The 18,404-nt window shown below is 36.8% G+C and overlaps 2 protein-coding genes and 2 pseudogenes across 7 annotated transcripts; 2 read left to right on the top strand and 2 right to left on the bottom strand.

The window, feature by feature from the left end:
• The first annotated feature begins 73 nt into the window (after positions 1–73).
• LOC116919319 lies at positions 74–1,460 on the top strand (annotated as a pseudogene).
• Positions 1,461–4,476: 3,016 nt separating this feature from the next.
• On the top strand, positions 4,477–7,995 carry LOC116918377. Of its 6 annotated transcripts, none has more exons than XR_006644139.1 (9): positions 4,477–4,535; positions 5,877–5,977; positions 6,034–6,210; positions 6,274–6,506; positions 6,565–6,756; positions 6,819–7,071; positions 7,140–7,353; positions 7,431–7,585; positions 7,646–7,995. XR_006644139.1 is itself a non-coding variant. In XM_045170744.1 (6 exons), the coding sequence occupies exons 2-5, from the start codon at positions 6,207–6,209 to the stop codon at positions 6,822–6,824; spliced, it is 435 nt and encodes a 144-aa protein (XP_045026679.1). In that variant the 5' UTR covers positions 5,519–5,977; positions 6,034–6,206; the 3' UTR covers positions 6,825–7,071; positions 7,140–7,354. The 6 variants fall into 6 exon arrangements, 1 of the variants encoding a protein (XP_045026679.1); XR_006644143.1 differs by lacking the exon at positions 4,477–4,535 and having other exon boundaries at positions 5,520–5,977; positions 6,274–6,312; positions 6,377–6,506; XR_006644141.1 differs by lacking the exon at positions 4,477–4,535 and having other exon boundaries at positions 5,518–5,977; positions 7,117–7,353.
• A 6,319-nt stretch (positions 7,996–14,314) lies between these two features.
• On the bottom strand, positions 14,315–15,105 carry LOC116933558. Its single transcript, XM_032941309.2, has 2 exons — positions 14,455–15,105; positions 14,315–14,398 (listed from the first exon to the last, which is right to left on the bottom strand). The coding sequence occupies exons 1-2, from the start codon at positions 15,103–15,105 to the stop codon at positions 14,315–14,317; spliced, it is 735 nt and encodes a 244-aa protein (XP_032797200.2).
• A 25-nt stretch (positions 15,106–15,130) lies between these two features.
• On the bottom strand, positions 15,131–17,135 carry LOC123470640 (annotated as a pseudogene).
• Positions 17,136–18,404: the final 1,269 nt, after the last annotated feature.

Below are 18,404 nucleotides of genomic sequence, written 5' to 3'. Positions count from 1 at the left end.
AAAAATAAATATTTACTTACTTTTTTACATACATTCATCAAGCATATTTGACTAGACTATTGAGCCAAAAACAATGATATTGCCGTCACCATATCACGAATCTGCAGATGATGAGGATGAAGCAGATGAAGATATGAGTGATATTAATAATGATAACACTTTGAAACTTTTCCATGTGACAAATAGAAAAAGTTTTATATGAATAAAAATAGTCTGTAACCTCTTAATTTTTTTAGGATAAGGACTGTGAATCATCATCTTACCTCAGTAAGCTGTGTTTAGCTTACAAGCTCAAATATCATCTATTAAATGAAGCATTTAAAGACCACTTAAAAATTATTCAGATTGCCACTAATTAACTACAGCACAAGTTAAAATACCGCCAAATGTTCGGCAAAATATGATCATTTCACACTAGACGTGAAAAAAGTGTATGTTTGTATGGACAAGAATTGCGATGCCATATTTCAAACTGGCAAAAACGGTCTCCCTATACGCAAACAAAAGTATGGTCATCCATACAACAACACAAGGGGACCTTGTTACATTCTCATTCTCCCAATACAACAGCAGTTCAATTAGTTTTTGGATAGCGGTGGAATGAAGTTGAGAGAAGAAACAAATCGTTATGATGGAGCAACTCGAGGGGATGTCCAAAGCGGAGACTGCTATAGAGAAAAAATTGATAGTGACGTCACAGAAGAATGTACCTTCACTTTGCAACTTAATGTCGACGGAGCTCAGTGTTTCAAAAAAAGTAAATTTGGGTTTTGGCCATTCATGGGTGTGATCAATGACATTCCTTACGAGGCACGGCGAACGCACATGCTTTTGATGTCTCTTTGGTTTGGAAACAAAAAGCCTCCAGGAGGGCCGTTCCTTGATACGTCAATTGCCGAATTAAAGCAGCTTGGTTCTTCCATGGTTTGATTTGGAGAACTGACCGTGTTTCCAAAACCTTTGTTACTGACAACAGACTCAATGGCACGAACAGTTTTCTTAGATGGCACACAATGCCATGGCGAATCCAGGTGCGATTTTTGTTTGCACACTGGTAACAATGACATTTGTTATCAGTGGATTTAAATATTAAAACCTTTGTAACGTTTAAATTTTTTTATTTTTACCCATATAGGAGAAATGATCAAAGTAGGAAGAGGATCCGCAAGAGCTTATCCAGAAGCTACTACTAATCCCACATTTCCATTAAGGACCATAGAACAGCATGAAGAAGATTTAATGGCAATATCCGTATTTTTTTGTCCGCGTAGAAATTAATCTAACAGTTTTATTTTTATTGGCAGATTTTGCTGGAAAAAGAAAAAGCCGTTCATCGAATCAGAGGTCCTTCTCCCTTTTTGGCTCTCACAAATTTCGATAACGTGAAGGCACAAGTACCAGATTATTTACATTCGGTCTGTCAGGGAGTAATCAAGTGTTTGGTACGGAACGCCAAATGACCCATATTTTAATGGACTACTCTAATTGGCGATTATGTCAATTTTTTTCATTATTTTCCACCTTTTATGGTATACTAGTAACGACATCTAGCGGTCAAAATGAGCACTTTAATGGGGGAGTCAGAATAGACCTCGCCCCAAAGGAGGAGGAGCCCTAAAGTATTGTATAGGGGAAATCGATTGCTATTCCGATTGGTTTTCTGACCGTTCGATCAAGTAGTCGGTTAACAGTTACGCAGTAGTCAGTTAATCACTGAACGCTTAGTCAGTCAGTAGCATGGTCAGTAGTCAGCGTTAACACAGCGTACGACGTCTCGTACTGAAACGTTTGAAATTCGCGTTGTTCAGCACTTTCACTAAAATTGCATGGTCATTAAGCGTCGGATATTGTCCATCATTCATACTAGTTTCTAGCCAGTCGCAAACCCCTGCATTGAAAAAAGCACAGAGAGTTAGATGAAGCCAACAACAAAAAGAAGGCAGCATGCTGAATGCATTGGTAAGGATACACTGCGTTCACCATTTACAAGTGTGGAACAGGACTCATTTCATTTATTTGCTGTGCAGTAGTTTCACCAAGGTCCAGTTACATAAATTCCCATTGCAAGGTGGAATGTGGCTTTCCAAACATTGCAATTGACCAGTTCCAGCACTTTCATTGACGTTCAGTGTCCATAAGCAACCAGCTTCGGGTATTACCCTCAATCAAAGATTAGTGTCGTTCTCATAGCCTTGCAGCCCTAAATTTCGAGGCGAGGGTCGATGCTGACTCCCCCATTGGAGTGCTAATTTTGACCGCTAGATGGCGTTACTGGTATCCCATAAAATGAGGAAAAAATGAAATAAACGGACATAATCGCCAATTAGAGTAGTCCATAAAATAATGGGTCATTTGGCGTTCCGTAGTTTGGTGGATTTTTGGACGGAGCCAAAGTATTGAAAAGAGCCCTGGTATTTAGGTAAGGACAAACGTTTTATTCTCAATGCTCGCCTTAGTGTAATGAGTCCTCCATACGAAATCACACGAACATCGAATTCAATCTCTAATCTCTCTGTATGGAAGGCGTCCGAATTTAGAACATTTTCTCTTTATTATTGTTCAGCCATATAAGATCTTTTACCGAAGCAGTTCTGCGATCACTTCTTGTGTCTTGTATATGGAATGCAAGTTTTGCTTCAAGAAGAAGTATTAATTGAGCGACTTCAGGAAGTTGAATTTCTTTTTCAAAACATTGTAAGAGAAGCCGAAGTACTATATGGGGGGAAAAACATTCGTTATAATTTCCATCTAGTCACCCATTTAATTCAAAGTGCACTTAATTGGGGCCTTCCATGGAGTAATTCAACATTCATTCCTGAATGTTTTAACGGTGAATTAGTTTCTACAAAAAATTGAACCCAATTTGGTGCTGAACAAATGGTTCGATCCTTTCTATTAAGGAAAGCAGTTAGATCAGATGCAATATCGCTAATCAAAACTTATAACTTGCCGATAACTGTAAGTTCTTTGTTTCGAAAATTGTTGAATATTTCACAAAATGAAGCCCTTTTTTCGCATTTCAGCAACGATACTGGTGTGGCTGATAGTATTAAACTTCTTGGATCTGCCACTAAAACATTTACTAGCATTTCGTTCGAGATCGCCATTATCAATTATCTTGATTCATTAGATGAAAACGATTCATTCAGGAAAACAGTAGACTCGGATGCCATAAAAATATATTACTCTTAACAAAGGCTCAAGGTGCCCAAGAAAGGCATATTTACAACTAGCAGTTACAATCGTTCCCCGAAACGAAAGAATTTCTGTGCGTTCATAAAAGATGACTCTTTTTTTCTGATAGACAGCATAATTTCGTTTCAATCTCTGCCTATCGAAGGGAAAATGCTAATTGTAGGACGAACTATGGGAACAATTTCTCAAGTTAAATGTTCCCCTCAACCTCTCAATAACATTTCCTTTTCCAATTTGCCCAGTCAAAGTAGAAAAGTTGCTGGACTTTTAACGGTACTAAGTGCATACCACCCAAAAGATATAATTAAAAAATGCGTTATTAGTTTGTATAATGTTCTTACCGAAACCTTTGTTGTTACGGCACTTCCTAATTTCATTGAAAGTGACTAAATAAAGATAAGTCTGATTAATTAATTCAATTTCGAATCTCATTCAATTAACATTTCAAAATTGGGAGTGGAAAATACTAATTGACAATTGTTGTTTGATCATTTTTGTGTAATTTGGCAATCAAGCCTTATTTTTGACGCCTTAGTTCTAGCCTTGGAATTGCGTTTTCTTCTGCTATAAATCATCAGCGATTCCGGCAGTGTGGGAGAAAAGCTGTTTGTGATTTGAAGCACATTTTGTTACAGTGCCGGTCCAGTTATAGAACCGCCTAGCTATGGAACCGGCTCGGTTATCGAACCGATTTTTCTTTGCCGTGTTTCAGCGCCACCGTTGGCCGTATTATGAACTATATTGATTTTCTATGGCGGGAATGAATGGGTTTTGCCTTTTAAAACATGCAAAAAAATATTACTGTAATGGGTTTTATCTTTTTAGGCAATGTTGTACATCGGTTCAATAACCCAACTAATAATAATAGGCGTTAAAGTTATTCATACCAAATACAATAATAATAGGCGGTAAAGTTATTCATACCAAATACAATAGAATACAATAGCTTCCTTTATTCATTCTTATCTTCTAGAACCTTGTTCCATTCCAGTCTGTGGAACCACTTCCTCTGTGGATGGTCCCTCACCAATGAAGATACAATAGAATCTCACCATACATAGCCATAGACTATATTACACATATATTAAAAACCTTTTCATGTTAGACATAGCAGCGGTTCGAACACGGGACTCTAGATCCATAGCGAACAGCATTACCACTCTGCTATGTGCCCTTACATTCTAATACCGTCAAAGTTTGAGGGATGAAAGAACCGACGATAGGTGGCACTAAGATCGGGTGCTTGGTTATAGAACCATTCAGTTATAGAACCGCGCACAGGCCGGTTCTATAACTGGACCGGCACTGTACCGTTATGCAAAATGGAAAATAGGCCGACAGTATGTATTTTGGGGCACCACTAAAACTCGGGGTTCGGGGGTCGGGGGTCGGGGAACTAAAACTCGGGGAATGGACTCGGGGGTCGTCATTTTCCCCGAGTTTTAGTGCCCTCAAACGGGGAACGGGGTAAACAAAAAAAGACTAAAACTCGGGGAATGGACTCGGGGGTCGGGGTAAACAAATAAGACTAAAACTCGGGGAATGGACTCGGGGGTCGGGAGTAAACAAAAAAAAAGACTAAAACTCGGGGAATGAACTCGGGGTCGGGAGTAAACAAAAAAGACTAACACTCGGGGAATGGACTCGGGGTTGATATTTTTTTTACTACTAACAAACCAAAAAACTTTTGTCTTCTCGAGTGTACTTCTTCGGTATAAATCTTTTCTTGAATCAGCTATCGAAATAAATATTGAAATGTTATAAAAGTACAATAAAAATAAACGTTGTTTACGCTAATATTCGTATGCCTACAGGCATAACTGCTCGCAGTTAATAGAAATCCCAAGAGACCCCGAATCCTCATCAATATTTCGAGGTCATTTTTTTGCATCGAATGTGTCGAACTGTGTTAATATTCCTGCAAGATATCGCGTGATGGCGCAGTGCAACTCTTGTAAGAACTACTACCACCAGCAATGTGAAGGAATTCCGCAGGCTGCTATAGATTCCAAAAAAACTCCGTGGATTTGTTCGTTGTGCATGCTATAAACTCTAACTCTTTTCTCTCTCAAATACAGAAATTGTAAAACAGAAATAAAACCTTTTTAAAAACTAATACTGAGAAAAAAATATTACAAAATGCATATCATTTATAGCTAGAATCTAGATCTAGTCATAGTAAAGTCTGCAACTGAATGAAATTTCAAAATTTATTGTACTTTTATAAAATTTAAATATTTATTTCGATCGCTGATTCAAGAAAAGATTTACACTGAAGTACACTCGAGAAGGCAAAAGTTTTTTGGTTTGTTAGTAGTAAAAAAAATATCAACCCCGAGTCCATTCCCCGAGTGTTAGTCTTTTTTGTTTACTCCCGACCCCGAGTTCATTCCCCGAATTTTAGTCTTTTTTTTTGTTTACTCCCGACCCCCGAGTCCATTCCCCGAGTTTTAGTCTTATTTGTTTACCCCGACCCCCGAGTCCATTCCCCGAGTTTTAGTCTTTTTTTGTTTACCCCGTTCCCCGTTTGAGGGCACTAAAACTCGGGGAAAATGACGACCCCCGAGTCCATTCCCCGAGTTTTAGTTCCCCGACCCCCGACCCCCGAACCCCGAGTTTTAGTGGTGCCCTGTATTTTGAAATTTGTGTTGTCCTGATAAAGCTAACTCTTGTTTGTTTAGTTGGCCTAAGTATTCCATCAGTGAATTGTGTTCTTCACAGGACTCGAGAACTTCAAAAGTTCAATATACTATAAGATCGGCCAAAGTCATTACATTCTCAGGTAAGCTTCCCATAATTTTAATGTTTTAGTGTCTTCAAATGGCTTTTGGTTTACAGAGGACAAGGATGTAGTATTATCCACAAAAAATGCTATGCTGAAGAAAACCAGGCCTGCAATCTCTGCTCATTAGCCAGTAATAGCAAAAAGGTCTTATCCAAATACTACTAATAGTCAACGGGGCTCAAAAAAAAGTACAACCTCACTAAAATTTTCAGCTGATGGTTCTACAATGGGTAACTCCAATTGCATAAGAAAGTAACAATCTTTTACAAGTGTGACACACAAATTTTTTATAGCTAGAAAAAGAATGCAAATTCTAGATGAAGACTTAGAAGGTATGGTACGTAAAAGTTTCAGTCAAGACAAGAATTTGTCATCTAAACTAGACTCGGGTGACAGCCTTAACCTAAATGAAGAAGAATACTTTAATTCGTTTTTGGATGACGAAGATATTATTCCTGGAACTCCTCAGCAATCATCAAAACGCAAACGACCATATGATTGTGACAGCGCTCGTGACAAGGCTCGGGTAATATTTAAAATAATGTTCTAGTTTAGCTTATTAGAGTTTGATCTTTTATTTGCAGACTCAAAATAACGACTTAGCTAAGGACAAGGAAAGTACGTCAGATTCAACACCAACTGGCAACAATAAAAAAAGGTCGTGGAGTAAGAATCACGAATCTCAGAGGCAGTATTCAGTAGAGACAAACATTTTTGAAAACCCTCCTTCTTCTTTGGTGCAAAAGCGATACACACAGTCGAGATCAGTTATATCGGTAAGAAAGGTAGATTGAAAGAAACGAGGTTATTATTTATTTCATCTTTGAATTTATATTAGGGATAAGAAACGGAGTTCAGTCATACTGATTGGAAAGAGCAAGATCCTACCCCTGAAAGTTCTTGGGCAAGCAAGGAAGAACTGAAAAATTAAGTGAAATTACTTAACGAGCAGATACAGAGTTCTGTAATTGATCGGGAAAACGAGCGACAGCGCTACATACAACAACTTGCCGAGAAGGATGCGCTGATTTTTCAGTTGCAAGAAGAAATTCAATCACTCAATGAAACAAATCCGCAATGCTTGGCAAAAAGTATTCATTTTTAGACGAAAACGTAGCCTATAAAAATTGTATTAGTATCTTATTGCTCGGAAATTCAGGTCTTCAGGAAGGGTTGACGATTCTTCAAGCAATTTTAGAAAACTTATCTTTACCAAGTACTCCGCAGCAGGCATTTCGTCATTGTCGTTCAACCGACAGAAGAGTAATTGAAATGAGTCATCTAGTAAAGCTACATACGGATTATAACACCATGATTAATGCCAATGCGCTAGCAACCGCTATTACATATGGAAAGGTTGGATAAAAAAAAAAGTATGTAGGAATATATATTTTTTTATTAGATCAGTAGATTATCATACTTCATCATACTATGTTATTATAATTTCTAGGGAAATGAGTAAAATTATTAATGTGATAATGGAGGACTTTTGGGATATAATATTTATGTCAAGCCACAGTTTAACTGGAAAAAAGGCACCCACTGATAAAAGTAGCAATCCTCCCAAGCCTGCATTTCCAAAAGAAGATGTTGAAGCCATAACAAGTCGGTCATAAACAATAATAATGAATAACTTTTATGTTTACTTCTTTGTTTAAATTTAAGAATTTACGGCCGATTACTGGGAAACCCGACACAAGATGGTGATCGATCCGTCATTGGTGTCCCCATGCTTAACTGCAAAACTTTTAAGTAAGCACACGGCTAAAAAGTCAAGAGAGAAGATGTTGGCAGAGGAGGAAGTTGCAGATTCAGAGTAAATGAATAAACAGTGCGTTTCTAGTCCAATATTTATGCACTTATATGATGACATTTACAATGTCCCTGTACGTAATATTTTTAGCATTCACGTTCGTTTTTACAGTTTTTTCTATTGTATTTTATATAGTGTCACGTATTTGAAATTTCCGAAACACAAAGAAATCTATACCAAATACAAAGAATGTTCCAGTTTATTCACAGCATCAAATATTATTTAAATTTTCATATAGTACGATATATGTAAAAAAGTATTAGCTATACAAAAGATTCAAAATTCTAGATGAATTATAGGTAGAAAATCCCAAGCTACCTAGTTGCTAGTTACATTTGCTTTTTTAAAAAAGCTTAAACATACATGGCAATGCCCATTATGGAATTAAAAATTTCAATCCTACGCATTTCTAGCTAACTAGACCTGAATAAATAGCTGACTACAGCAAGAAAACAGCTAAAACTTTCGTACGGGAGGAGCAAATCAATGGGCTTTTTCGGCAACGAAACCACGCGACATAGTATTTTCTTGCCCATCCAATGTTGGACATCCGCCCCTAAGAACAGTAACATTACCAGCAGGTGGAATATTTTAAGTACCTTTGGGCTGTACGGCGAGAACAGAAGATTGGGTTTTCCCAGCCAGCATGGAAGGAAATATAGAATCCCCGAACCTGCAAGTGGCGGTGATGCCATATGTCAATGTTTTTTCTCAGGACCCAACCATCAGAGTAATAGAATACTGGTGTAGCCACGCTTATGGCGGGCCCTCCCATTGCCTTTTTGGCCTGAAAGTCTTTCTGGCTCGTAACGAAAGCGCCACAGCGGCTGTGTTGTGAACTTGTGATGTATTAAGTTTTCGCTATATTTTCGTTCGTTTTCGTCGTCTGTACTTCAGAAAGTAAACAAAAAGTGGCTTAATTAATTAGTGTGAAAAAAGTAAAAGTAGTAGTAGAAAAATAACAACCCTTAAAACTCAATTCATAGATGGCAGTTACGGTTACGAGACACTTAAATCGATATCTTGCCTCATTTTCTCACAATCGATACGCGAAACTTGCAGCAACTTTTGGGAAAAAATCCGAGAGGGGGAGTTAACATGGCCGTGGCTACACCAGTATTCTATTACTCTGCAACCATTAACAGCAGCGGGAAGCACTTCATCATCAAAATCCCGCGATAGAACACGAGTTTAATAGATATCATTAGCAAATTACTCAAACGCAATGACCGCGCCAGGTTGGCAGCTGAAATGAAAGGGGAACAAATTCACAACCTCGTGACCGAAGTGGATAAACAGACGGAGTCATCTTCTGCCCGATATCCGTATGGGTTAATAATAGTAGCTTTAGTATTGAGCATGGAAATAATATTTTTGAGTATAAATTTTAAATACTTAGTGAAAGATTAGCTGCTCACGAACAGAACGATGTGGTCAGCCTACCACAAAAGACCGCGGGGGTGGAGGAATTGGAAATGCAGAACCTGAAAAACAATAATTTTCTTTCCCGTATTTATTATGTACCTGTAGTAATCATGTACCATTGTGTCAAACTTAGCCTATAATGCCCCCTAGCGTAGGAAAAAGGGATAGAAAAAAAGTTCATTTAAAAAAATTTATTGGAAATTCAAAAGTGATACCATAGCACACACAAAAACTCATGAGACTTCAGTTTCGGATTCTTCCCGCCAGGAGTCTAGAAATTACAGCGCCACCAAGCGAGCTTCCAGCCGAGCCTAACTGTAGAAAGTAACTTCTGGGTAAAAGTCGGATCACCGTCTAGTCGGACGATAAGCATCCTCGCCTGACTCCAGCCACCACAAAAGCCTCGCGTAATTACGAGAGTAAAGTTTAGGTAGTTGGCATAGGCAGGATACATGCTAAAGGAGAGGGAAAAAACAAGAAACTAAATTAAAATTAAACGGAAATGCCAAAACTCATACTTATAGTAGAAACCATTCAATTTTCAGACTTCTCCAACAAATGGTGTAAAGCCCAAACAGGCCTCCGTATTCTTAGCTTCCTGCACGAGCACCTCACAAAGCTCCAGATCCCATACATCAAGGCGGCAATACCGGCTCGCAGGACTACAAAAAGAAAACTCGGCCAAGCGCACAACGGCAACGTCGAAATACCACCGATTGGACAATACATCAGGAAAGGTGAACATCTTGGAAGAACTGGATCAAACCAAGACCAAAAATGAACTGTGCCAGCAGAAAGGATGTGCCCCATTTTTATTCCGTTTCGTAAAACTTCGCGGATCAGAATCATTGCCTACCAGTTCTTTTTTTTACAATTTTTCATTGGTTTTATAGTTAGCGTAAACAAGGGTGACCTTCCTGCTGTTATCACATTAGATTAGTACAGTCGGGTCGCCTGTCTTGAAGAAGGGTGAACCTGTCGCGGGTGAAAAAGAGGAAATGTTTATCTCTTCACAGAGATGATTCACCCGCTCATTAAACTACGCTGCGACCGTGGGAGTGAATCATCGCAAATAATCAGCGCTAGAAGTAGATACGGAGACATGCTCTCCGGAAGGATTGTAATTAGTATAGCAATATAAATACGAGTACCAAATTCAGTCAAAGACGAGTTCCCTGGTTTTCTAGAGGTCTTCAGCCGCTTATCCAACTTTTGGTAATGGTTATCCCCTTTTTGTTTTAGTAAAACCATTGTTTAGATTTAAGTCATCACTTGTTTTATTCATCTGTGCTCGTTTAAATACAACTCGTGTGACAAAATTACGGATAACAAATACTAGTTTAGGTAATTTTGTTTAGTTTCTATTTATATTTCATTATCATAGTTAGCAAGATAGTGTTATTCTAAATGTTTGTGTGTGTCAAGAATGTGTTTTTTATTCAAATTTTATTATTACTATAAATAAGATTTACTTTACTATTTAATTTACCTATCTAACTTAACTTAATTGTGTAACTAACATTTGTTTGTTTAACTTAACATAACTATATAACTTAACTATTTAACTTAACTAAACTTTAACTTATCTAAACTTAAACTTATCTAAACTTTAACTTAACTTAACTTAACTTTATATACTATGCTTTACTTACTATACTACTTTACTTCACTACCCACGTAAAACCACTATTTTGCCTTACTTTGCTCGGGCCTGGTCCCGCTTAGGTAGGGGAGACCGGGGACGTCAGTACACTTTTTACACACCTTCATTTATAATATATAAATATTTTTAAATCTTAATAAAAAATTATTTAGAATTAATAAATGTTATCTTAGCTACAATTCTCAATAGGCAGAATTTGATTAAATTATCTTAAATATAAGATGGAAAACGTTTTTTTGGTACACCTAAAATGTCCAATGTGCCCTACGAGCGGGGCAAGTTGGAATTGAGTATTTGGAAAGTTGGAAAAGGGTAATTCAGATAAATATACTTTTTGCACAAGTATTCACCAGAATTTGCAATGCATGTTTCACATTCCCAACTTTCACAAATACCTGCTGCTGTTCTAGCACTTCCAAGGGGGGCTCCATTTAGGAAATATTTGAAATTGACCCTGAAAGTAAAAGAAAGATTACTTCTAATCATCACATAAAATATCTATTTGATAAGGTAACCAAAACGAACCTAGGAATCATAAAAATGGATGAATTGGAGTTTCCATACACAGAGACTGCCATAGCAACAGTTACTAAAACTCCTCTTTCGGAAGAGACACAGCTCTAACTTGATTCTGACCTTTCCTTCCAACTATTTCATCACATGGAGGCACAGTCTTTACCCCAGTTTTATCCATATTACAGATGGAATCATGCGAGATGTCCATACGCTTAATAATTTCTTCAAGGTTGTTGAAAACAGCTGTACATTGCGCCTGTTGAAGGAAGAAATTCTGGCTAAAGAAGTTGATTCGGGTTTTCTTATGGACAACGTTAAGGGTCTCTTTAGGTAGCAGTTAAACCAATCAACTCCAGCCATCTCTTTCTGTAAGTAAGTTCTTTAAGTAAGTAATCTGTCTAACTAGGACGTGTTGTACTTGACCGCCTGTTATAAGGACGCACTTGAGTAACGGTCCTTTTTAAAAATAAATCACGTCCCTCAGAAGACGTCTTATTTTGATCCATTTCTTTAAAAGCCAAGTTGCCACAATTAACAGTGTAGCGTTGGGTTTTAACTTTGTAAGAATTACGTACACCACATTAAATGATAATCTAGAATTGCTTTTTTCAATGCGTAGTGATTGGTTAAGAAGAAGAAGCTCAGTCTTTGATGCGAGAGTCTAATGATGGAGACTTATAACAATTATGTTTCTCTTTTGGTATTTTGGTCAAAGAGAGCAAAATTTCGATTTATTAAATGCTTAATTTTATTCAAAAATTCATTTCTTAATTATGGAAGCCAAAATTTTTTACAGAAGAATTTGTCTCATTCCCTAATGTTCCTATGCTTAACTTAACTTTACTTTACTTTACTTTACCCACCCAAAACTCCTGTTTTGCCTCGGCGTGCTTCAACTTCCACCAGTTACTTATTTAGAGTTAATAGTTAATTAAATAGTTTATCAAAAGGAATGAGAGGTTTTGCACTAGATTTAACTTTTTGCATTTATAGTAAAACTTTTCAAGGGGAACACTATAACTTTTGCTTATTTCACTTGACGAGCTAAGAAATATAGAACCGTTCTTAGACACGATTCATGATTGATTCACTACTGCTATTACGTAACATAATACGCCTCAAATAAAACTTAGCTTAATTAATTTAGTAAAGCATCACTAAACAACATTTTTGTCATACAATAAGTTGAATTAATAATCTTTACTCACTTAATAACCAATATACTTTTTAACTTTTGTGTTAGGTATGAAATTATATTACTTTGGTTTATCTTAAATTAAAGTAACTTTATACTAAACTGTATAAAATAGTAAACTATGTAACAACTATATAACAACTATACTTTACTTTATAAAAATCAGCAACGGAAAACAACCTTAAAAAAGCTGGATTTCATCCTTAACCGACAAACATGGCAATCGAGTGCTATACCACAGAGCATTATGCAGTCCTTGCAGGTACCACATACCTCATTTTGAGTGTGAATAATATATCCACAAAAGTCGTATACTAACTGGTCTCGAGTAGTGTCTGATTTTCCATCAGGAATTTCGTTACTGTATCGGACCAGGAATTCCTTTTGGAGGCTGTCTTTCAGATTTTTCTTGATTTCTTTTGCTTCCTTTTCACACTCGCGAAATTTATAGACAAGGCACTGTTTGTACGCTACCAAAATTTCACCAGCATCTGTCGATGTTTTCATTTCGGGGGGCAATCTTTTTCGGGTTGTAGAGAGAAAAAATGCGAAAAATATGGAGCCAAGAGTGCGCGGTAGGATGGTCATCGATTGACCGCACGATTCCAAAGAAATTCTGAAAAGAAGATTTTGTTTTAGTTTATACAATTATAATACCAAGAAGACTATAGTATACCTCAATCGGATCTTGGTTGAACCGACCAGTAAGTAGGGGAGAGCGGAGTCATACTGGACAAAAACTTTGTTTTGTCAGTAATTCAGTGTGTAACATTGTTATGCTAAAATAAATTAGAATAGTGTAAAGAGTGTTGTTTATACAACTTTAGGGATTTTTTCATTGTCATACGTTATATAGTTTACGAGTTATTGAGTTTCAAAAAATAGGGGTAAAATTGTTGTTGAGGAAAAATGTGGGGGTAAAACTGGACAGAGGGTGTCCCATACTGGACCCGGTTAAATGCACTAAAAGTTTCTAGTTATTAATGTTTAAAAAAATTTCCCTAAATACTTCATCAATAGAACATCTATTTCAGCGTAGATTAAATTTCAACAAAATAAATTAAGATAAAGAAAATTAACGCCATCACGATTACCCTACCCGATAATGACAAAAACGAGTAATGGGAAGACTCTATTTTGTATTGCAAAAATTGTTCTACTTGGCCGGGGGGTAGGGGAGTCTACTGATAATACAGTCTACACTTTTTTCCAGACATTTTATACCTAGGGTAAAAAAAATTTGTCTGGAATTACATTACCCAATCCCCCTTCTAATGATTTTGCGCCAAAACGGCCCTACCTCTCCTTAAAAAGGTAAACTATTAATATTTTCTACCCACAGATGGTTTTTTCAAAATAAATCGGTGTTCACCTTTTTGTGCAGGATACTGTACATGTAAAAATTTCTGTAACTTGAGTTTCTTTTTCTCCCAAGAAGACCTGTTGATTCCTTCTTGTGGGAATCGACCATTGATAATGTCGAAACAGTCGTTCAAGAGAAGGGTCATTCTTTCAGTAGGCGCGGTATCTAGGAAGAAATTTATTTATAAAAGTATAGTAACTGAAATTGAAATAAGGTGTGTTACATTTAAAATCTGTAGCAGTTTCCTTTTTTTCTCGATAGTGTTTGAATCCCATGGCGACATGTCTGGAAAACAACTGGGTAGCTTTACTGACAGTCATCTTTTGCCAGTTGTTTGGTTTAAGATGCCCCTCAGTAAGTTAGAAGCACATCCGCAGTCCGTTGTTCTTCTCCGTTTCGTAGAGTTTTTCATAGTGCTTGTAGTCTATTATCTCGGACACATACTAAGCAAAGAATAATTTATGATATGCTGTAAAAAGTTCAATTACTCAGATAATACCTGACAACGGTTGTGGGTTAATAGGTTATTGCGAACGAACTTTAATAAGTGTGGGACGTCGAAAAAGCCCCAAATCTTGATCTCAGGATCCATCGGATGTAGGAAATATGGCTTCACTTTACTCTGGTCTTTAGCAGTAACTTGAAGTTTTTTCATGGCTTCTTTGTTAGTCTGATGTCCATCACATGCTACATTTTTTACGATTGGTCCTCTTCTGTAAAAGGACGTTATTGCTTTCAACACAATTCGATTAATCATACAAGCAGGTGCAGCTCCAACAACAAGGACGAGTGCGTGGATTGCGAGGGAATTTGCTTCCAAATCCGAAAAATCTGAATCATAGTTCATAATACCATCCCAAATGCGTTGACGGGCGTTTAATTTAACGCTTTTCACTAGATGTACCGCATCCCACATTAGGCAACCATATCTTGTTGGATCATCTTTTCCAAACTCTTTCAGAGCATTCTCGATATTTTCAAGTGCAAATTCGTTGAATCCGAAATGACAGTTTGATGAACTGGTGAGATTTCCAATCGTAGAAGGTGAAGGCAGTGGGAGGATCTTATTGTTCCTGAAATGCTTGAAGGTGGCATTACTTTTCATCTTTAGCATCAAAGCTTCCAGCAAAAAAACATCCTCGTAACGCATTCCTTTCCCATGTTTTTCCTTCTGTAGAGCTTTACCTTTAGCAAAGAATGTGCGTATAACTGATAGTTGCTGTTAATTAAAAAAAAAGAAAGGGTGAAGTATTAGAAAAATTACTTGAGGGTTCTTATTTTTGTTGAAATCGTTATTCTTTTTCGATCGTTTGGGTTTTATTTCAATCAATTTTTTATTCATATAATTTCTTTCCTCATCGCCTATTGCCTAGTCTTTTTTTTTAGTTCATTTTTTTTTTGTATATTCGTCTCATCGTCAATACTCTTTTTTTTGTCATTTGGATAAAATGGATATGATGGTCACAAGATTAAAAAAGGAGAATTTTTTGTCTCATTATCAATAGTCTTTTCCATTCGGATAATATGGGATATGAAGGTCAAAAGGTTTAAAAAGGAGAATTCTTCAAATAGTCTTCGTTCGGAAAAATAAGGACATGATTTAAATTGCCACCACTTTGATTTTTTCGGACAGCTGATTTTCGGACAAGGCGTGGATACTCTGCCGAAGATTGTTCACAGTTTGTGCAGCATTATGTTGAAAAATAGTAATGTAAAATTAAATCTCAAAAATTTAAATGACTAACTGTTCCTTTCCATAGGCAATGAAACGCTGAACTCTCCTCTGATTTGATTTTAATCGCTTGCTAAGCAAAGCAACTGTTCGAGACTGAACGACCTTTAAATATTTCAACTTCTTTTCATCTACTTGGCAGTTATGACATTGTCTTTTGTTTTTTTCGCAAACTTTTCTACATTTTAAGGAGCGCAATTCAGTTTGGTAAGAACTTTGAACGTTCAAATTGGTGTGCAAGGAGACATCGAGCATACCGGGACAAGGATGCATCGTGTCGAATTCATAGAGAGCTCGTTGTATGTCAACAGGTTTATATATTCTACTTTTTTTTCAGAAACGGGAAGATGACTTCTCTTCCGTTAAGGAAAAATGTTAGCAGTACGCTTGTAATAAAAGCCATCTTGTGCACAAACTCCTTTCCTGATGTTATAGGGCTGTAGCAACTGTTGTTAAAATCATCCCAATGCCAGTTGATAGGAAGCTTAACAATCCGTGTTAATGAATCAAAGTTGAAGGTAGTAGAGTTCGGCACTGAAAACGAGTCATATGAAAACTTAATAATATAAATTTGATTTTAAGAAAAAGTTAACCACAAATAAAAATCCTCGCCATCAGATTGATCGTTTGCAGATGAGGTCTTGGGATCACCAGAAACGGGCTCAGGCTCGGCAGAATTAAGTGTTGGCTCATGATCTATCGTAGAAAAACCAGCATCTGTTGCTTCGGATTCCGTTGGAGCTAGTCTGTTAGAGAAGGCCAGAAGATCGTTGGCTCCAATGACTCGTACTGCAGCCTTGCCATCGCCTTGGTCAATTGGCTCATGATCCATCGTAGAAAAACCAGCATCTGTTGCTTCGAATTCTGTTGGAGCTAGTCTAACAGAAAAGGCCGGAAGATCGTTGGCTCCAAGGTCAAGAAGTATGACACTGCCCTCACCTTGGATAAATGAAAAAGCCTAATTAAATTACAATCTATACCTTAAATTTTCCATAATTATTTACCTTGAGCTGCTCCAAACAAATTATTTGCAGCAGGCACAATTTGATCCATTGAAATAATATTATAAATCATCTTAGAGGGTTCACGGGGACTGGCTAAATTGATTAGTTTACCTGCAGAAATTGAGCCTGTCAATTGAAATTTAAAATAAAAAACTTATGTTTCGAGTACCATTGTTAGAAGCTTTGGAAATGTGAAACTGATAATTTCCAGTGCTACAATCAGATAATGGAATCCGTTTATGTGTCCCACCTATGATAACAATAATGGTATTATTTTTAACACGCCTTGAATTGATGTATGCAACAATGTGATGATATTAAATCTAGAAGTACAGTTACCATTATTAGAAGATTTGGAAGCATGAGCTTAACGATTTTCTCTGTTGCAATCAGCAAATGGATTACGTACCTTGGGCCCACCTGGTAATAATAATAGTGTTTCATGATTTCAATTATTTAAAAAAAACTACCTTTCTTAGCTTGAGAACAATGAGGAGATTTAGCAACAGGATCAACAGGTTTGCCTACACTGTTAAAATTTGCTAAATTTTTTTCGGGGCTACAGCCCCCCAATTAATAGTCTGATATTCGTAGGTTTGAACCCCGAAAAAGTTGTATTGCTATGCACAACAAATGATTCGTGGTTTGTACACCTCAAAATTCCTTTTTTTTGTACAAACATTTGGTCTTTTTTGGTACAAATACTATCTTTTTTTTTTAAACTTAACTTTTTTTTTCACTTTTTTTTAATGTCAAAAGTTCTCATGTATTGCATTACGTCCCAACTTTTTACTTTAAGAACATTTAATGACATTATCATACATTTCAAATATGGACATAGAGAAGTAATAGACAGGCCATCAGCAATCGAGTATTCCCATCTAAAGGTGGGAACTATTCATCAATCCGCCGTGCAGACATGGCTATTAGCTGTAACCTTGCCGTTGATGATTGGCCATTTTATTGATAGGGGTGATCCTGTATGGCATTGTTACATCACGCTTCTAGAGATTTGTCGATTAATTTTTCTAGATTCAATATCTCAATTTGAAATTGTGAAACTTGAATTATTGATCGAGGAATTTTGTATGGAGTACACCGAAAAATTTTTCCAGTCTTACAAAAGAGACGATCCAAAATCCAAATTAAAATGTAAAATCATTCCAAAAATGCACCACCTTGTCCATTACCCAAGATATATAAGGTTGCTAGGCCCTCTACACTCCTTTCGGTGCATGAGATTTGAAGCTAAACATAGCTATTTCAAACAGTTGCAAAGAAAAATTAAAAATTTCATTGACCCACCTTACACTCTTTCTATAAGACATCAACAATGGCAATGTCATCAGTTTAGATCTTCAAAAGATCGGTTCCTTTCGTCTTCGATTGTAATTTCGCCATTTAAAGTTCGATTACTTGGTATATATTCTTTTGCTGGCCAAGTTGCTTCTTTGTTACACTTAAGCGCTTTAGATATTTCTGTACGTGAGTATAAGTGGGTAAATATTGGGTCAAATAAGTTCACGGTAAATGAAACCCTTATTGTGTGCCCATTATCTTTTAACGAAAAAAGTGTACAGCGTAGTGCATTTGGTTTAATTGCCAACATATTGGCTCACAATGATAAGTTTGTGTTTGTTTGTCAAATGTATCGAACTCTAAGATTTGATAAACATTTTCAGTCTTTGTCAAAAGAGAATCTGATTTCCAGCT

The sequence above is a fragment of the Daphnia magna genome, linkage group LG3 (genome assembly GCF_020631705.1).
Source record: "Daphnia magna isolate NIES linkage group LG3, ASM2063170v1.1, whole genome shotgun sequence".
Taxonomy (NCBI): domain Eukaryota; kingdom Metazoa; phylum Arthropoda; class Branchiopoda; order Diplostraca; family Daphniidae; genus Daphnia; species Daphnia magna.
The sequence above is the reverse complement of the archived record's forward strand: the minus strand, read 5'-3'. Positions and strand labels throughout refer to the sequence as shown.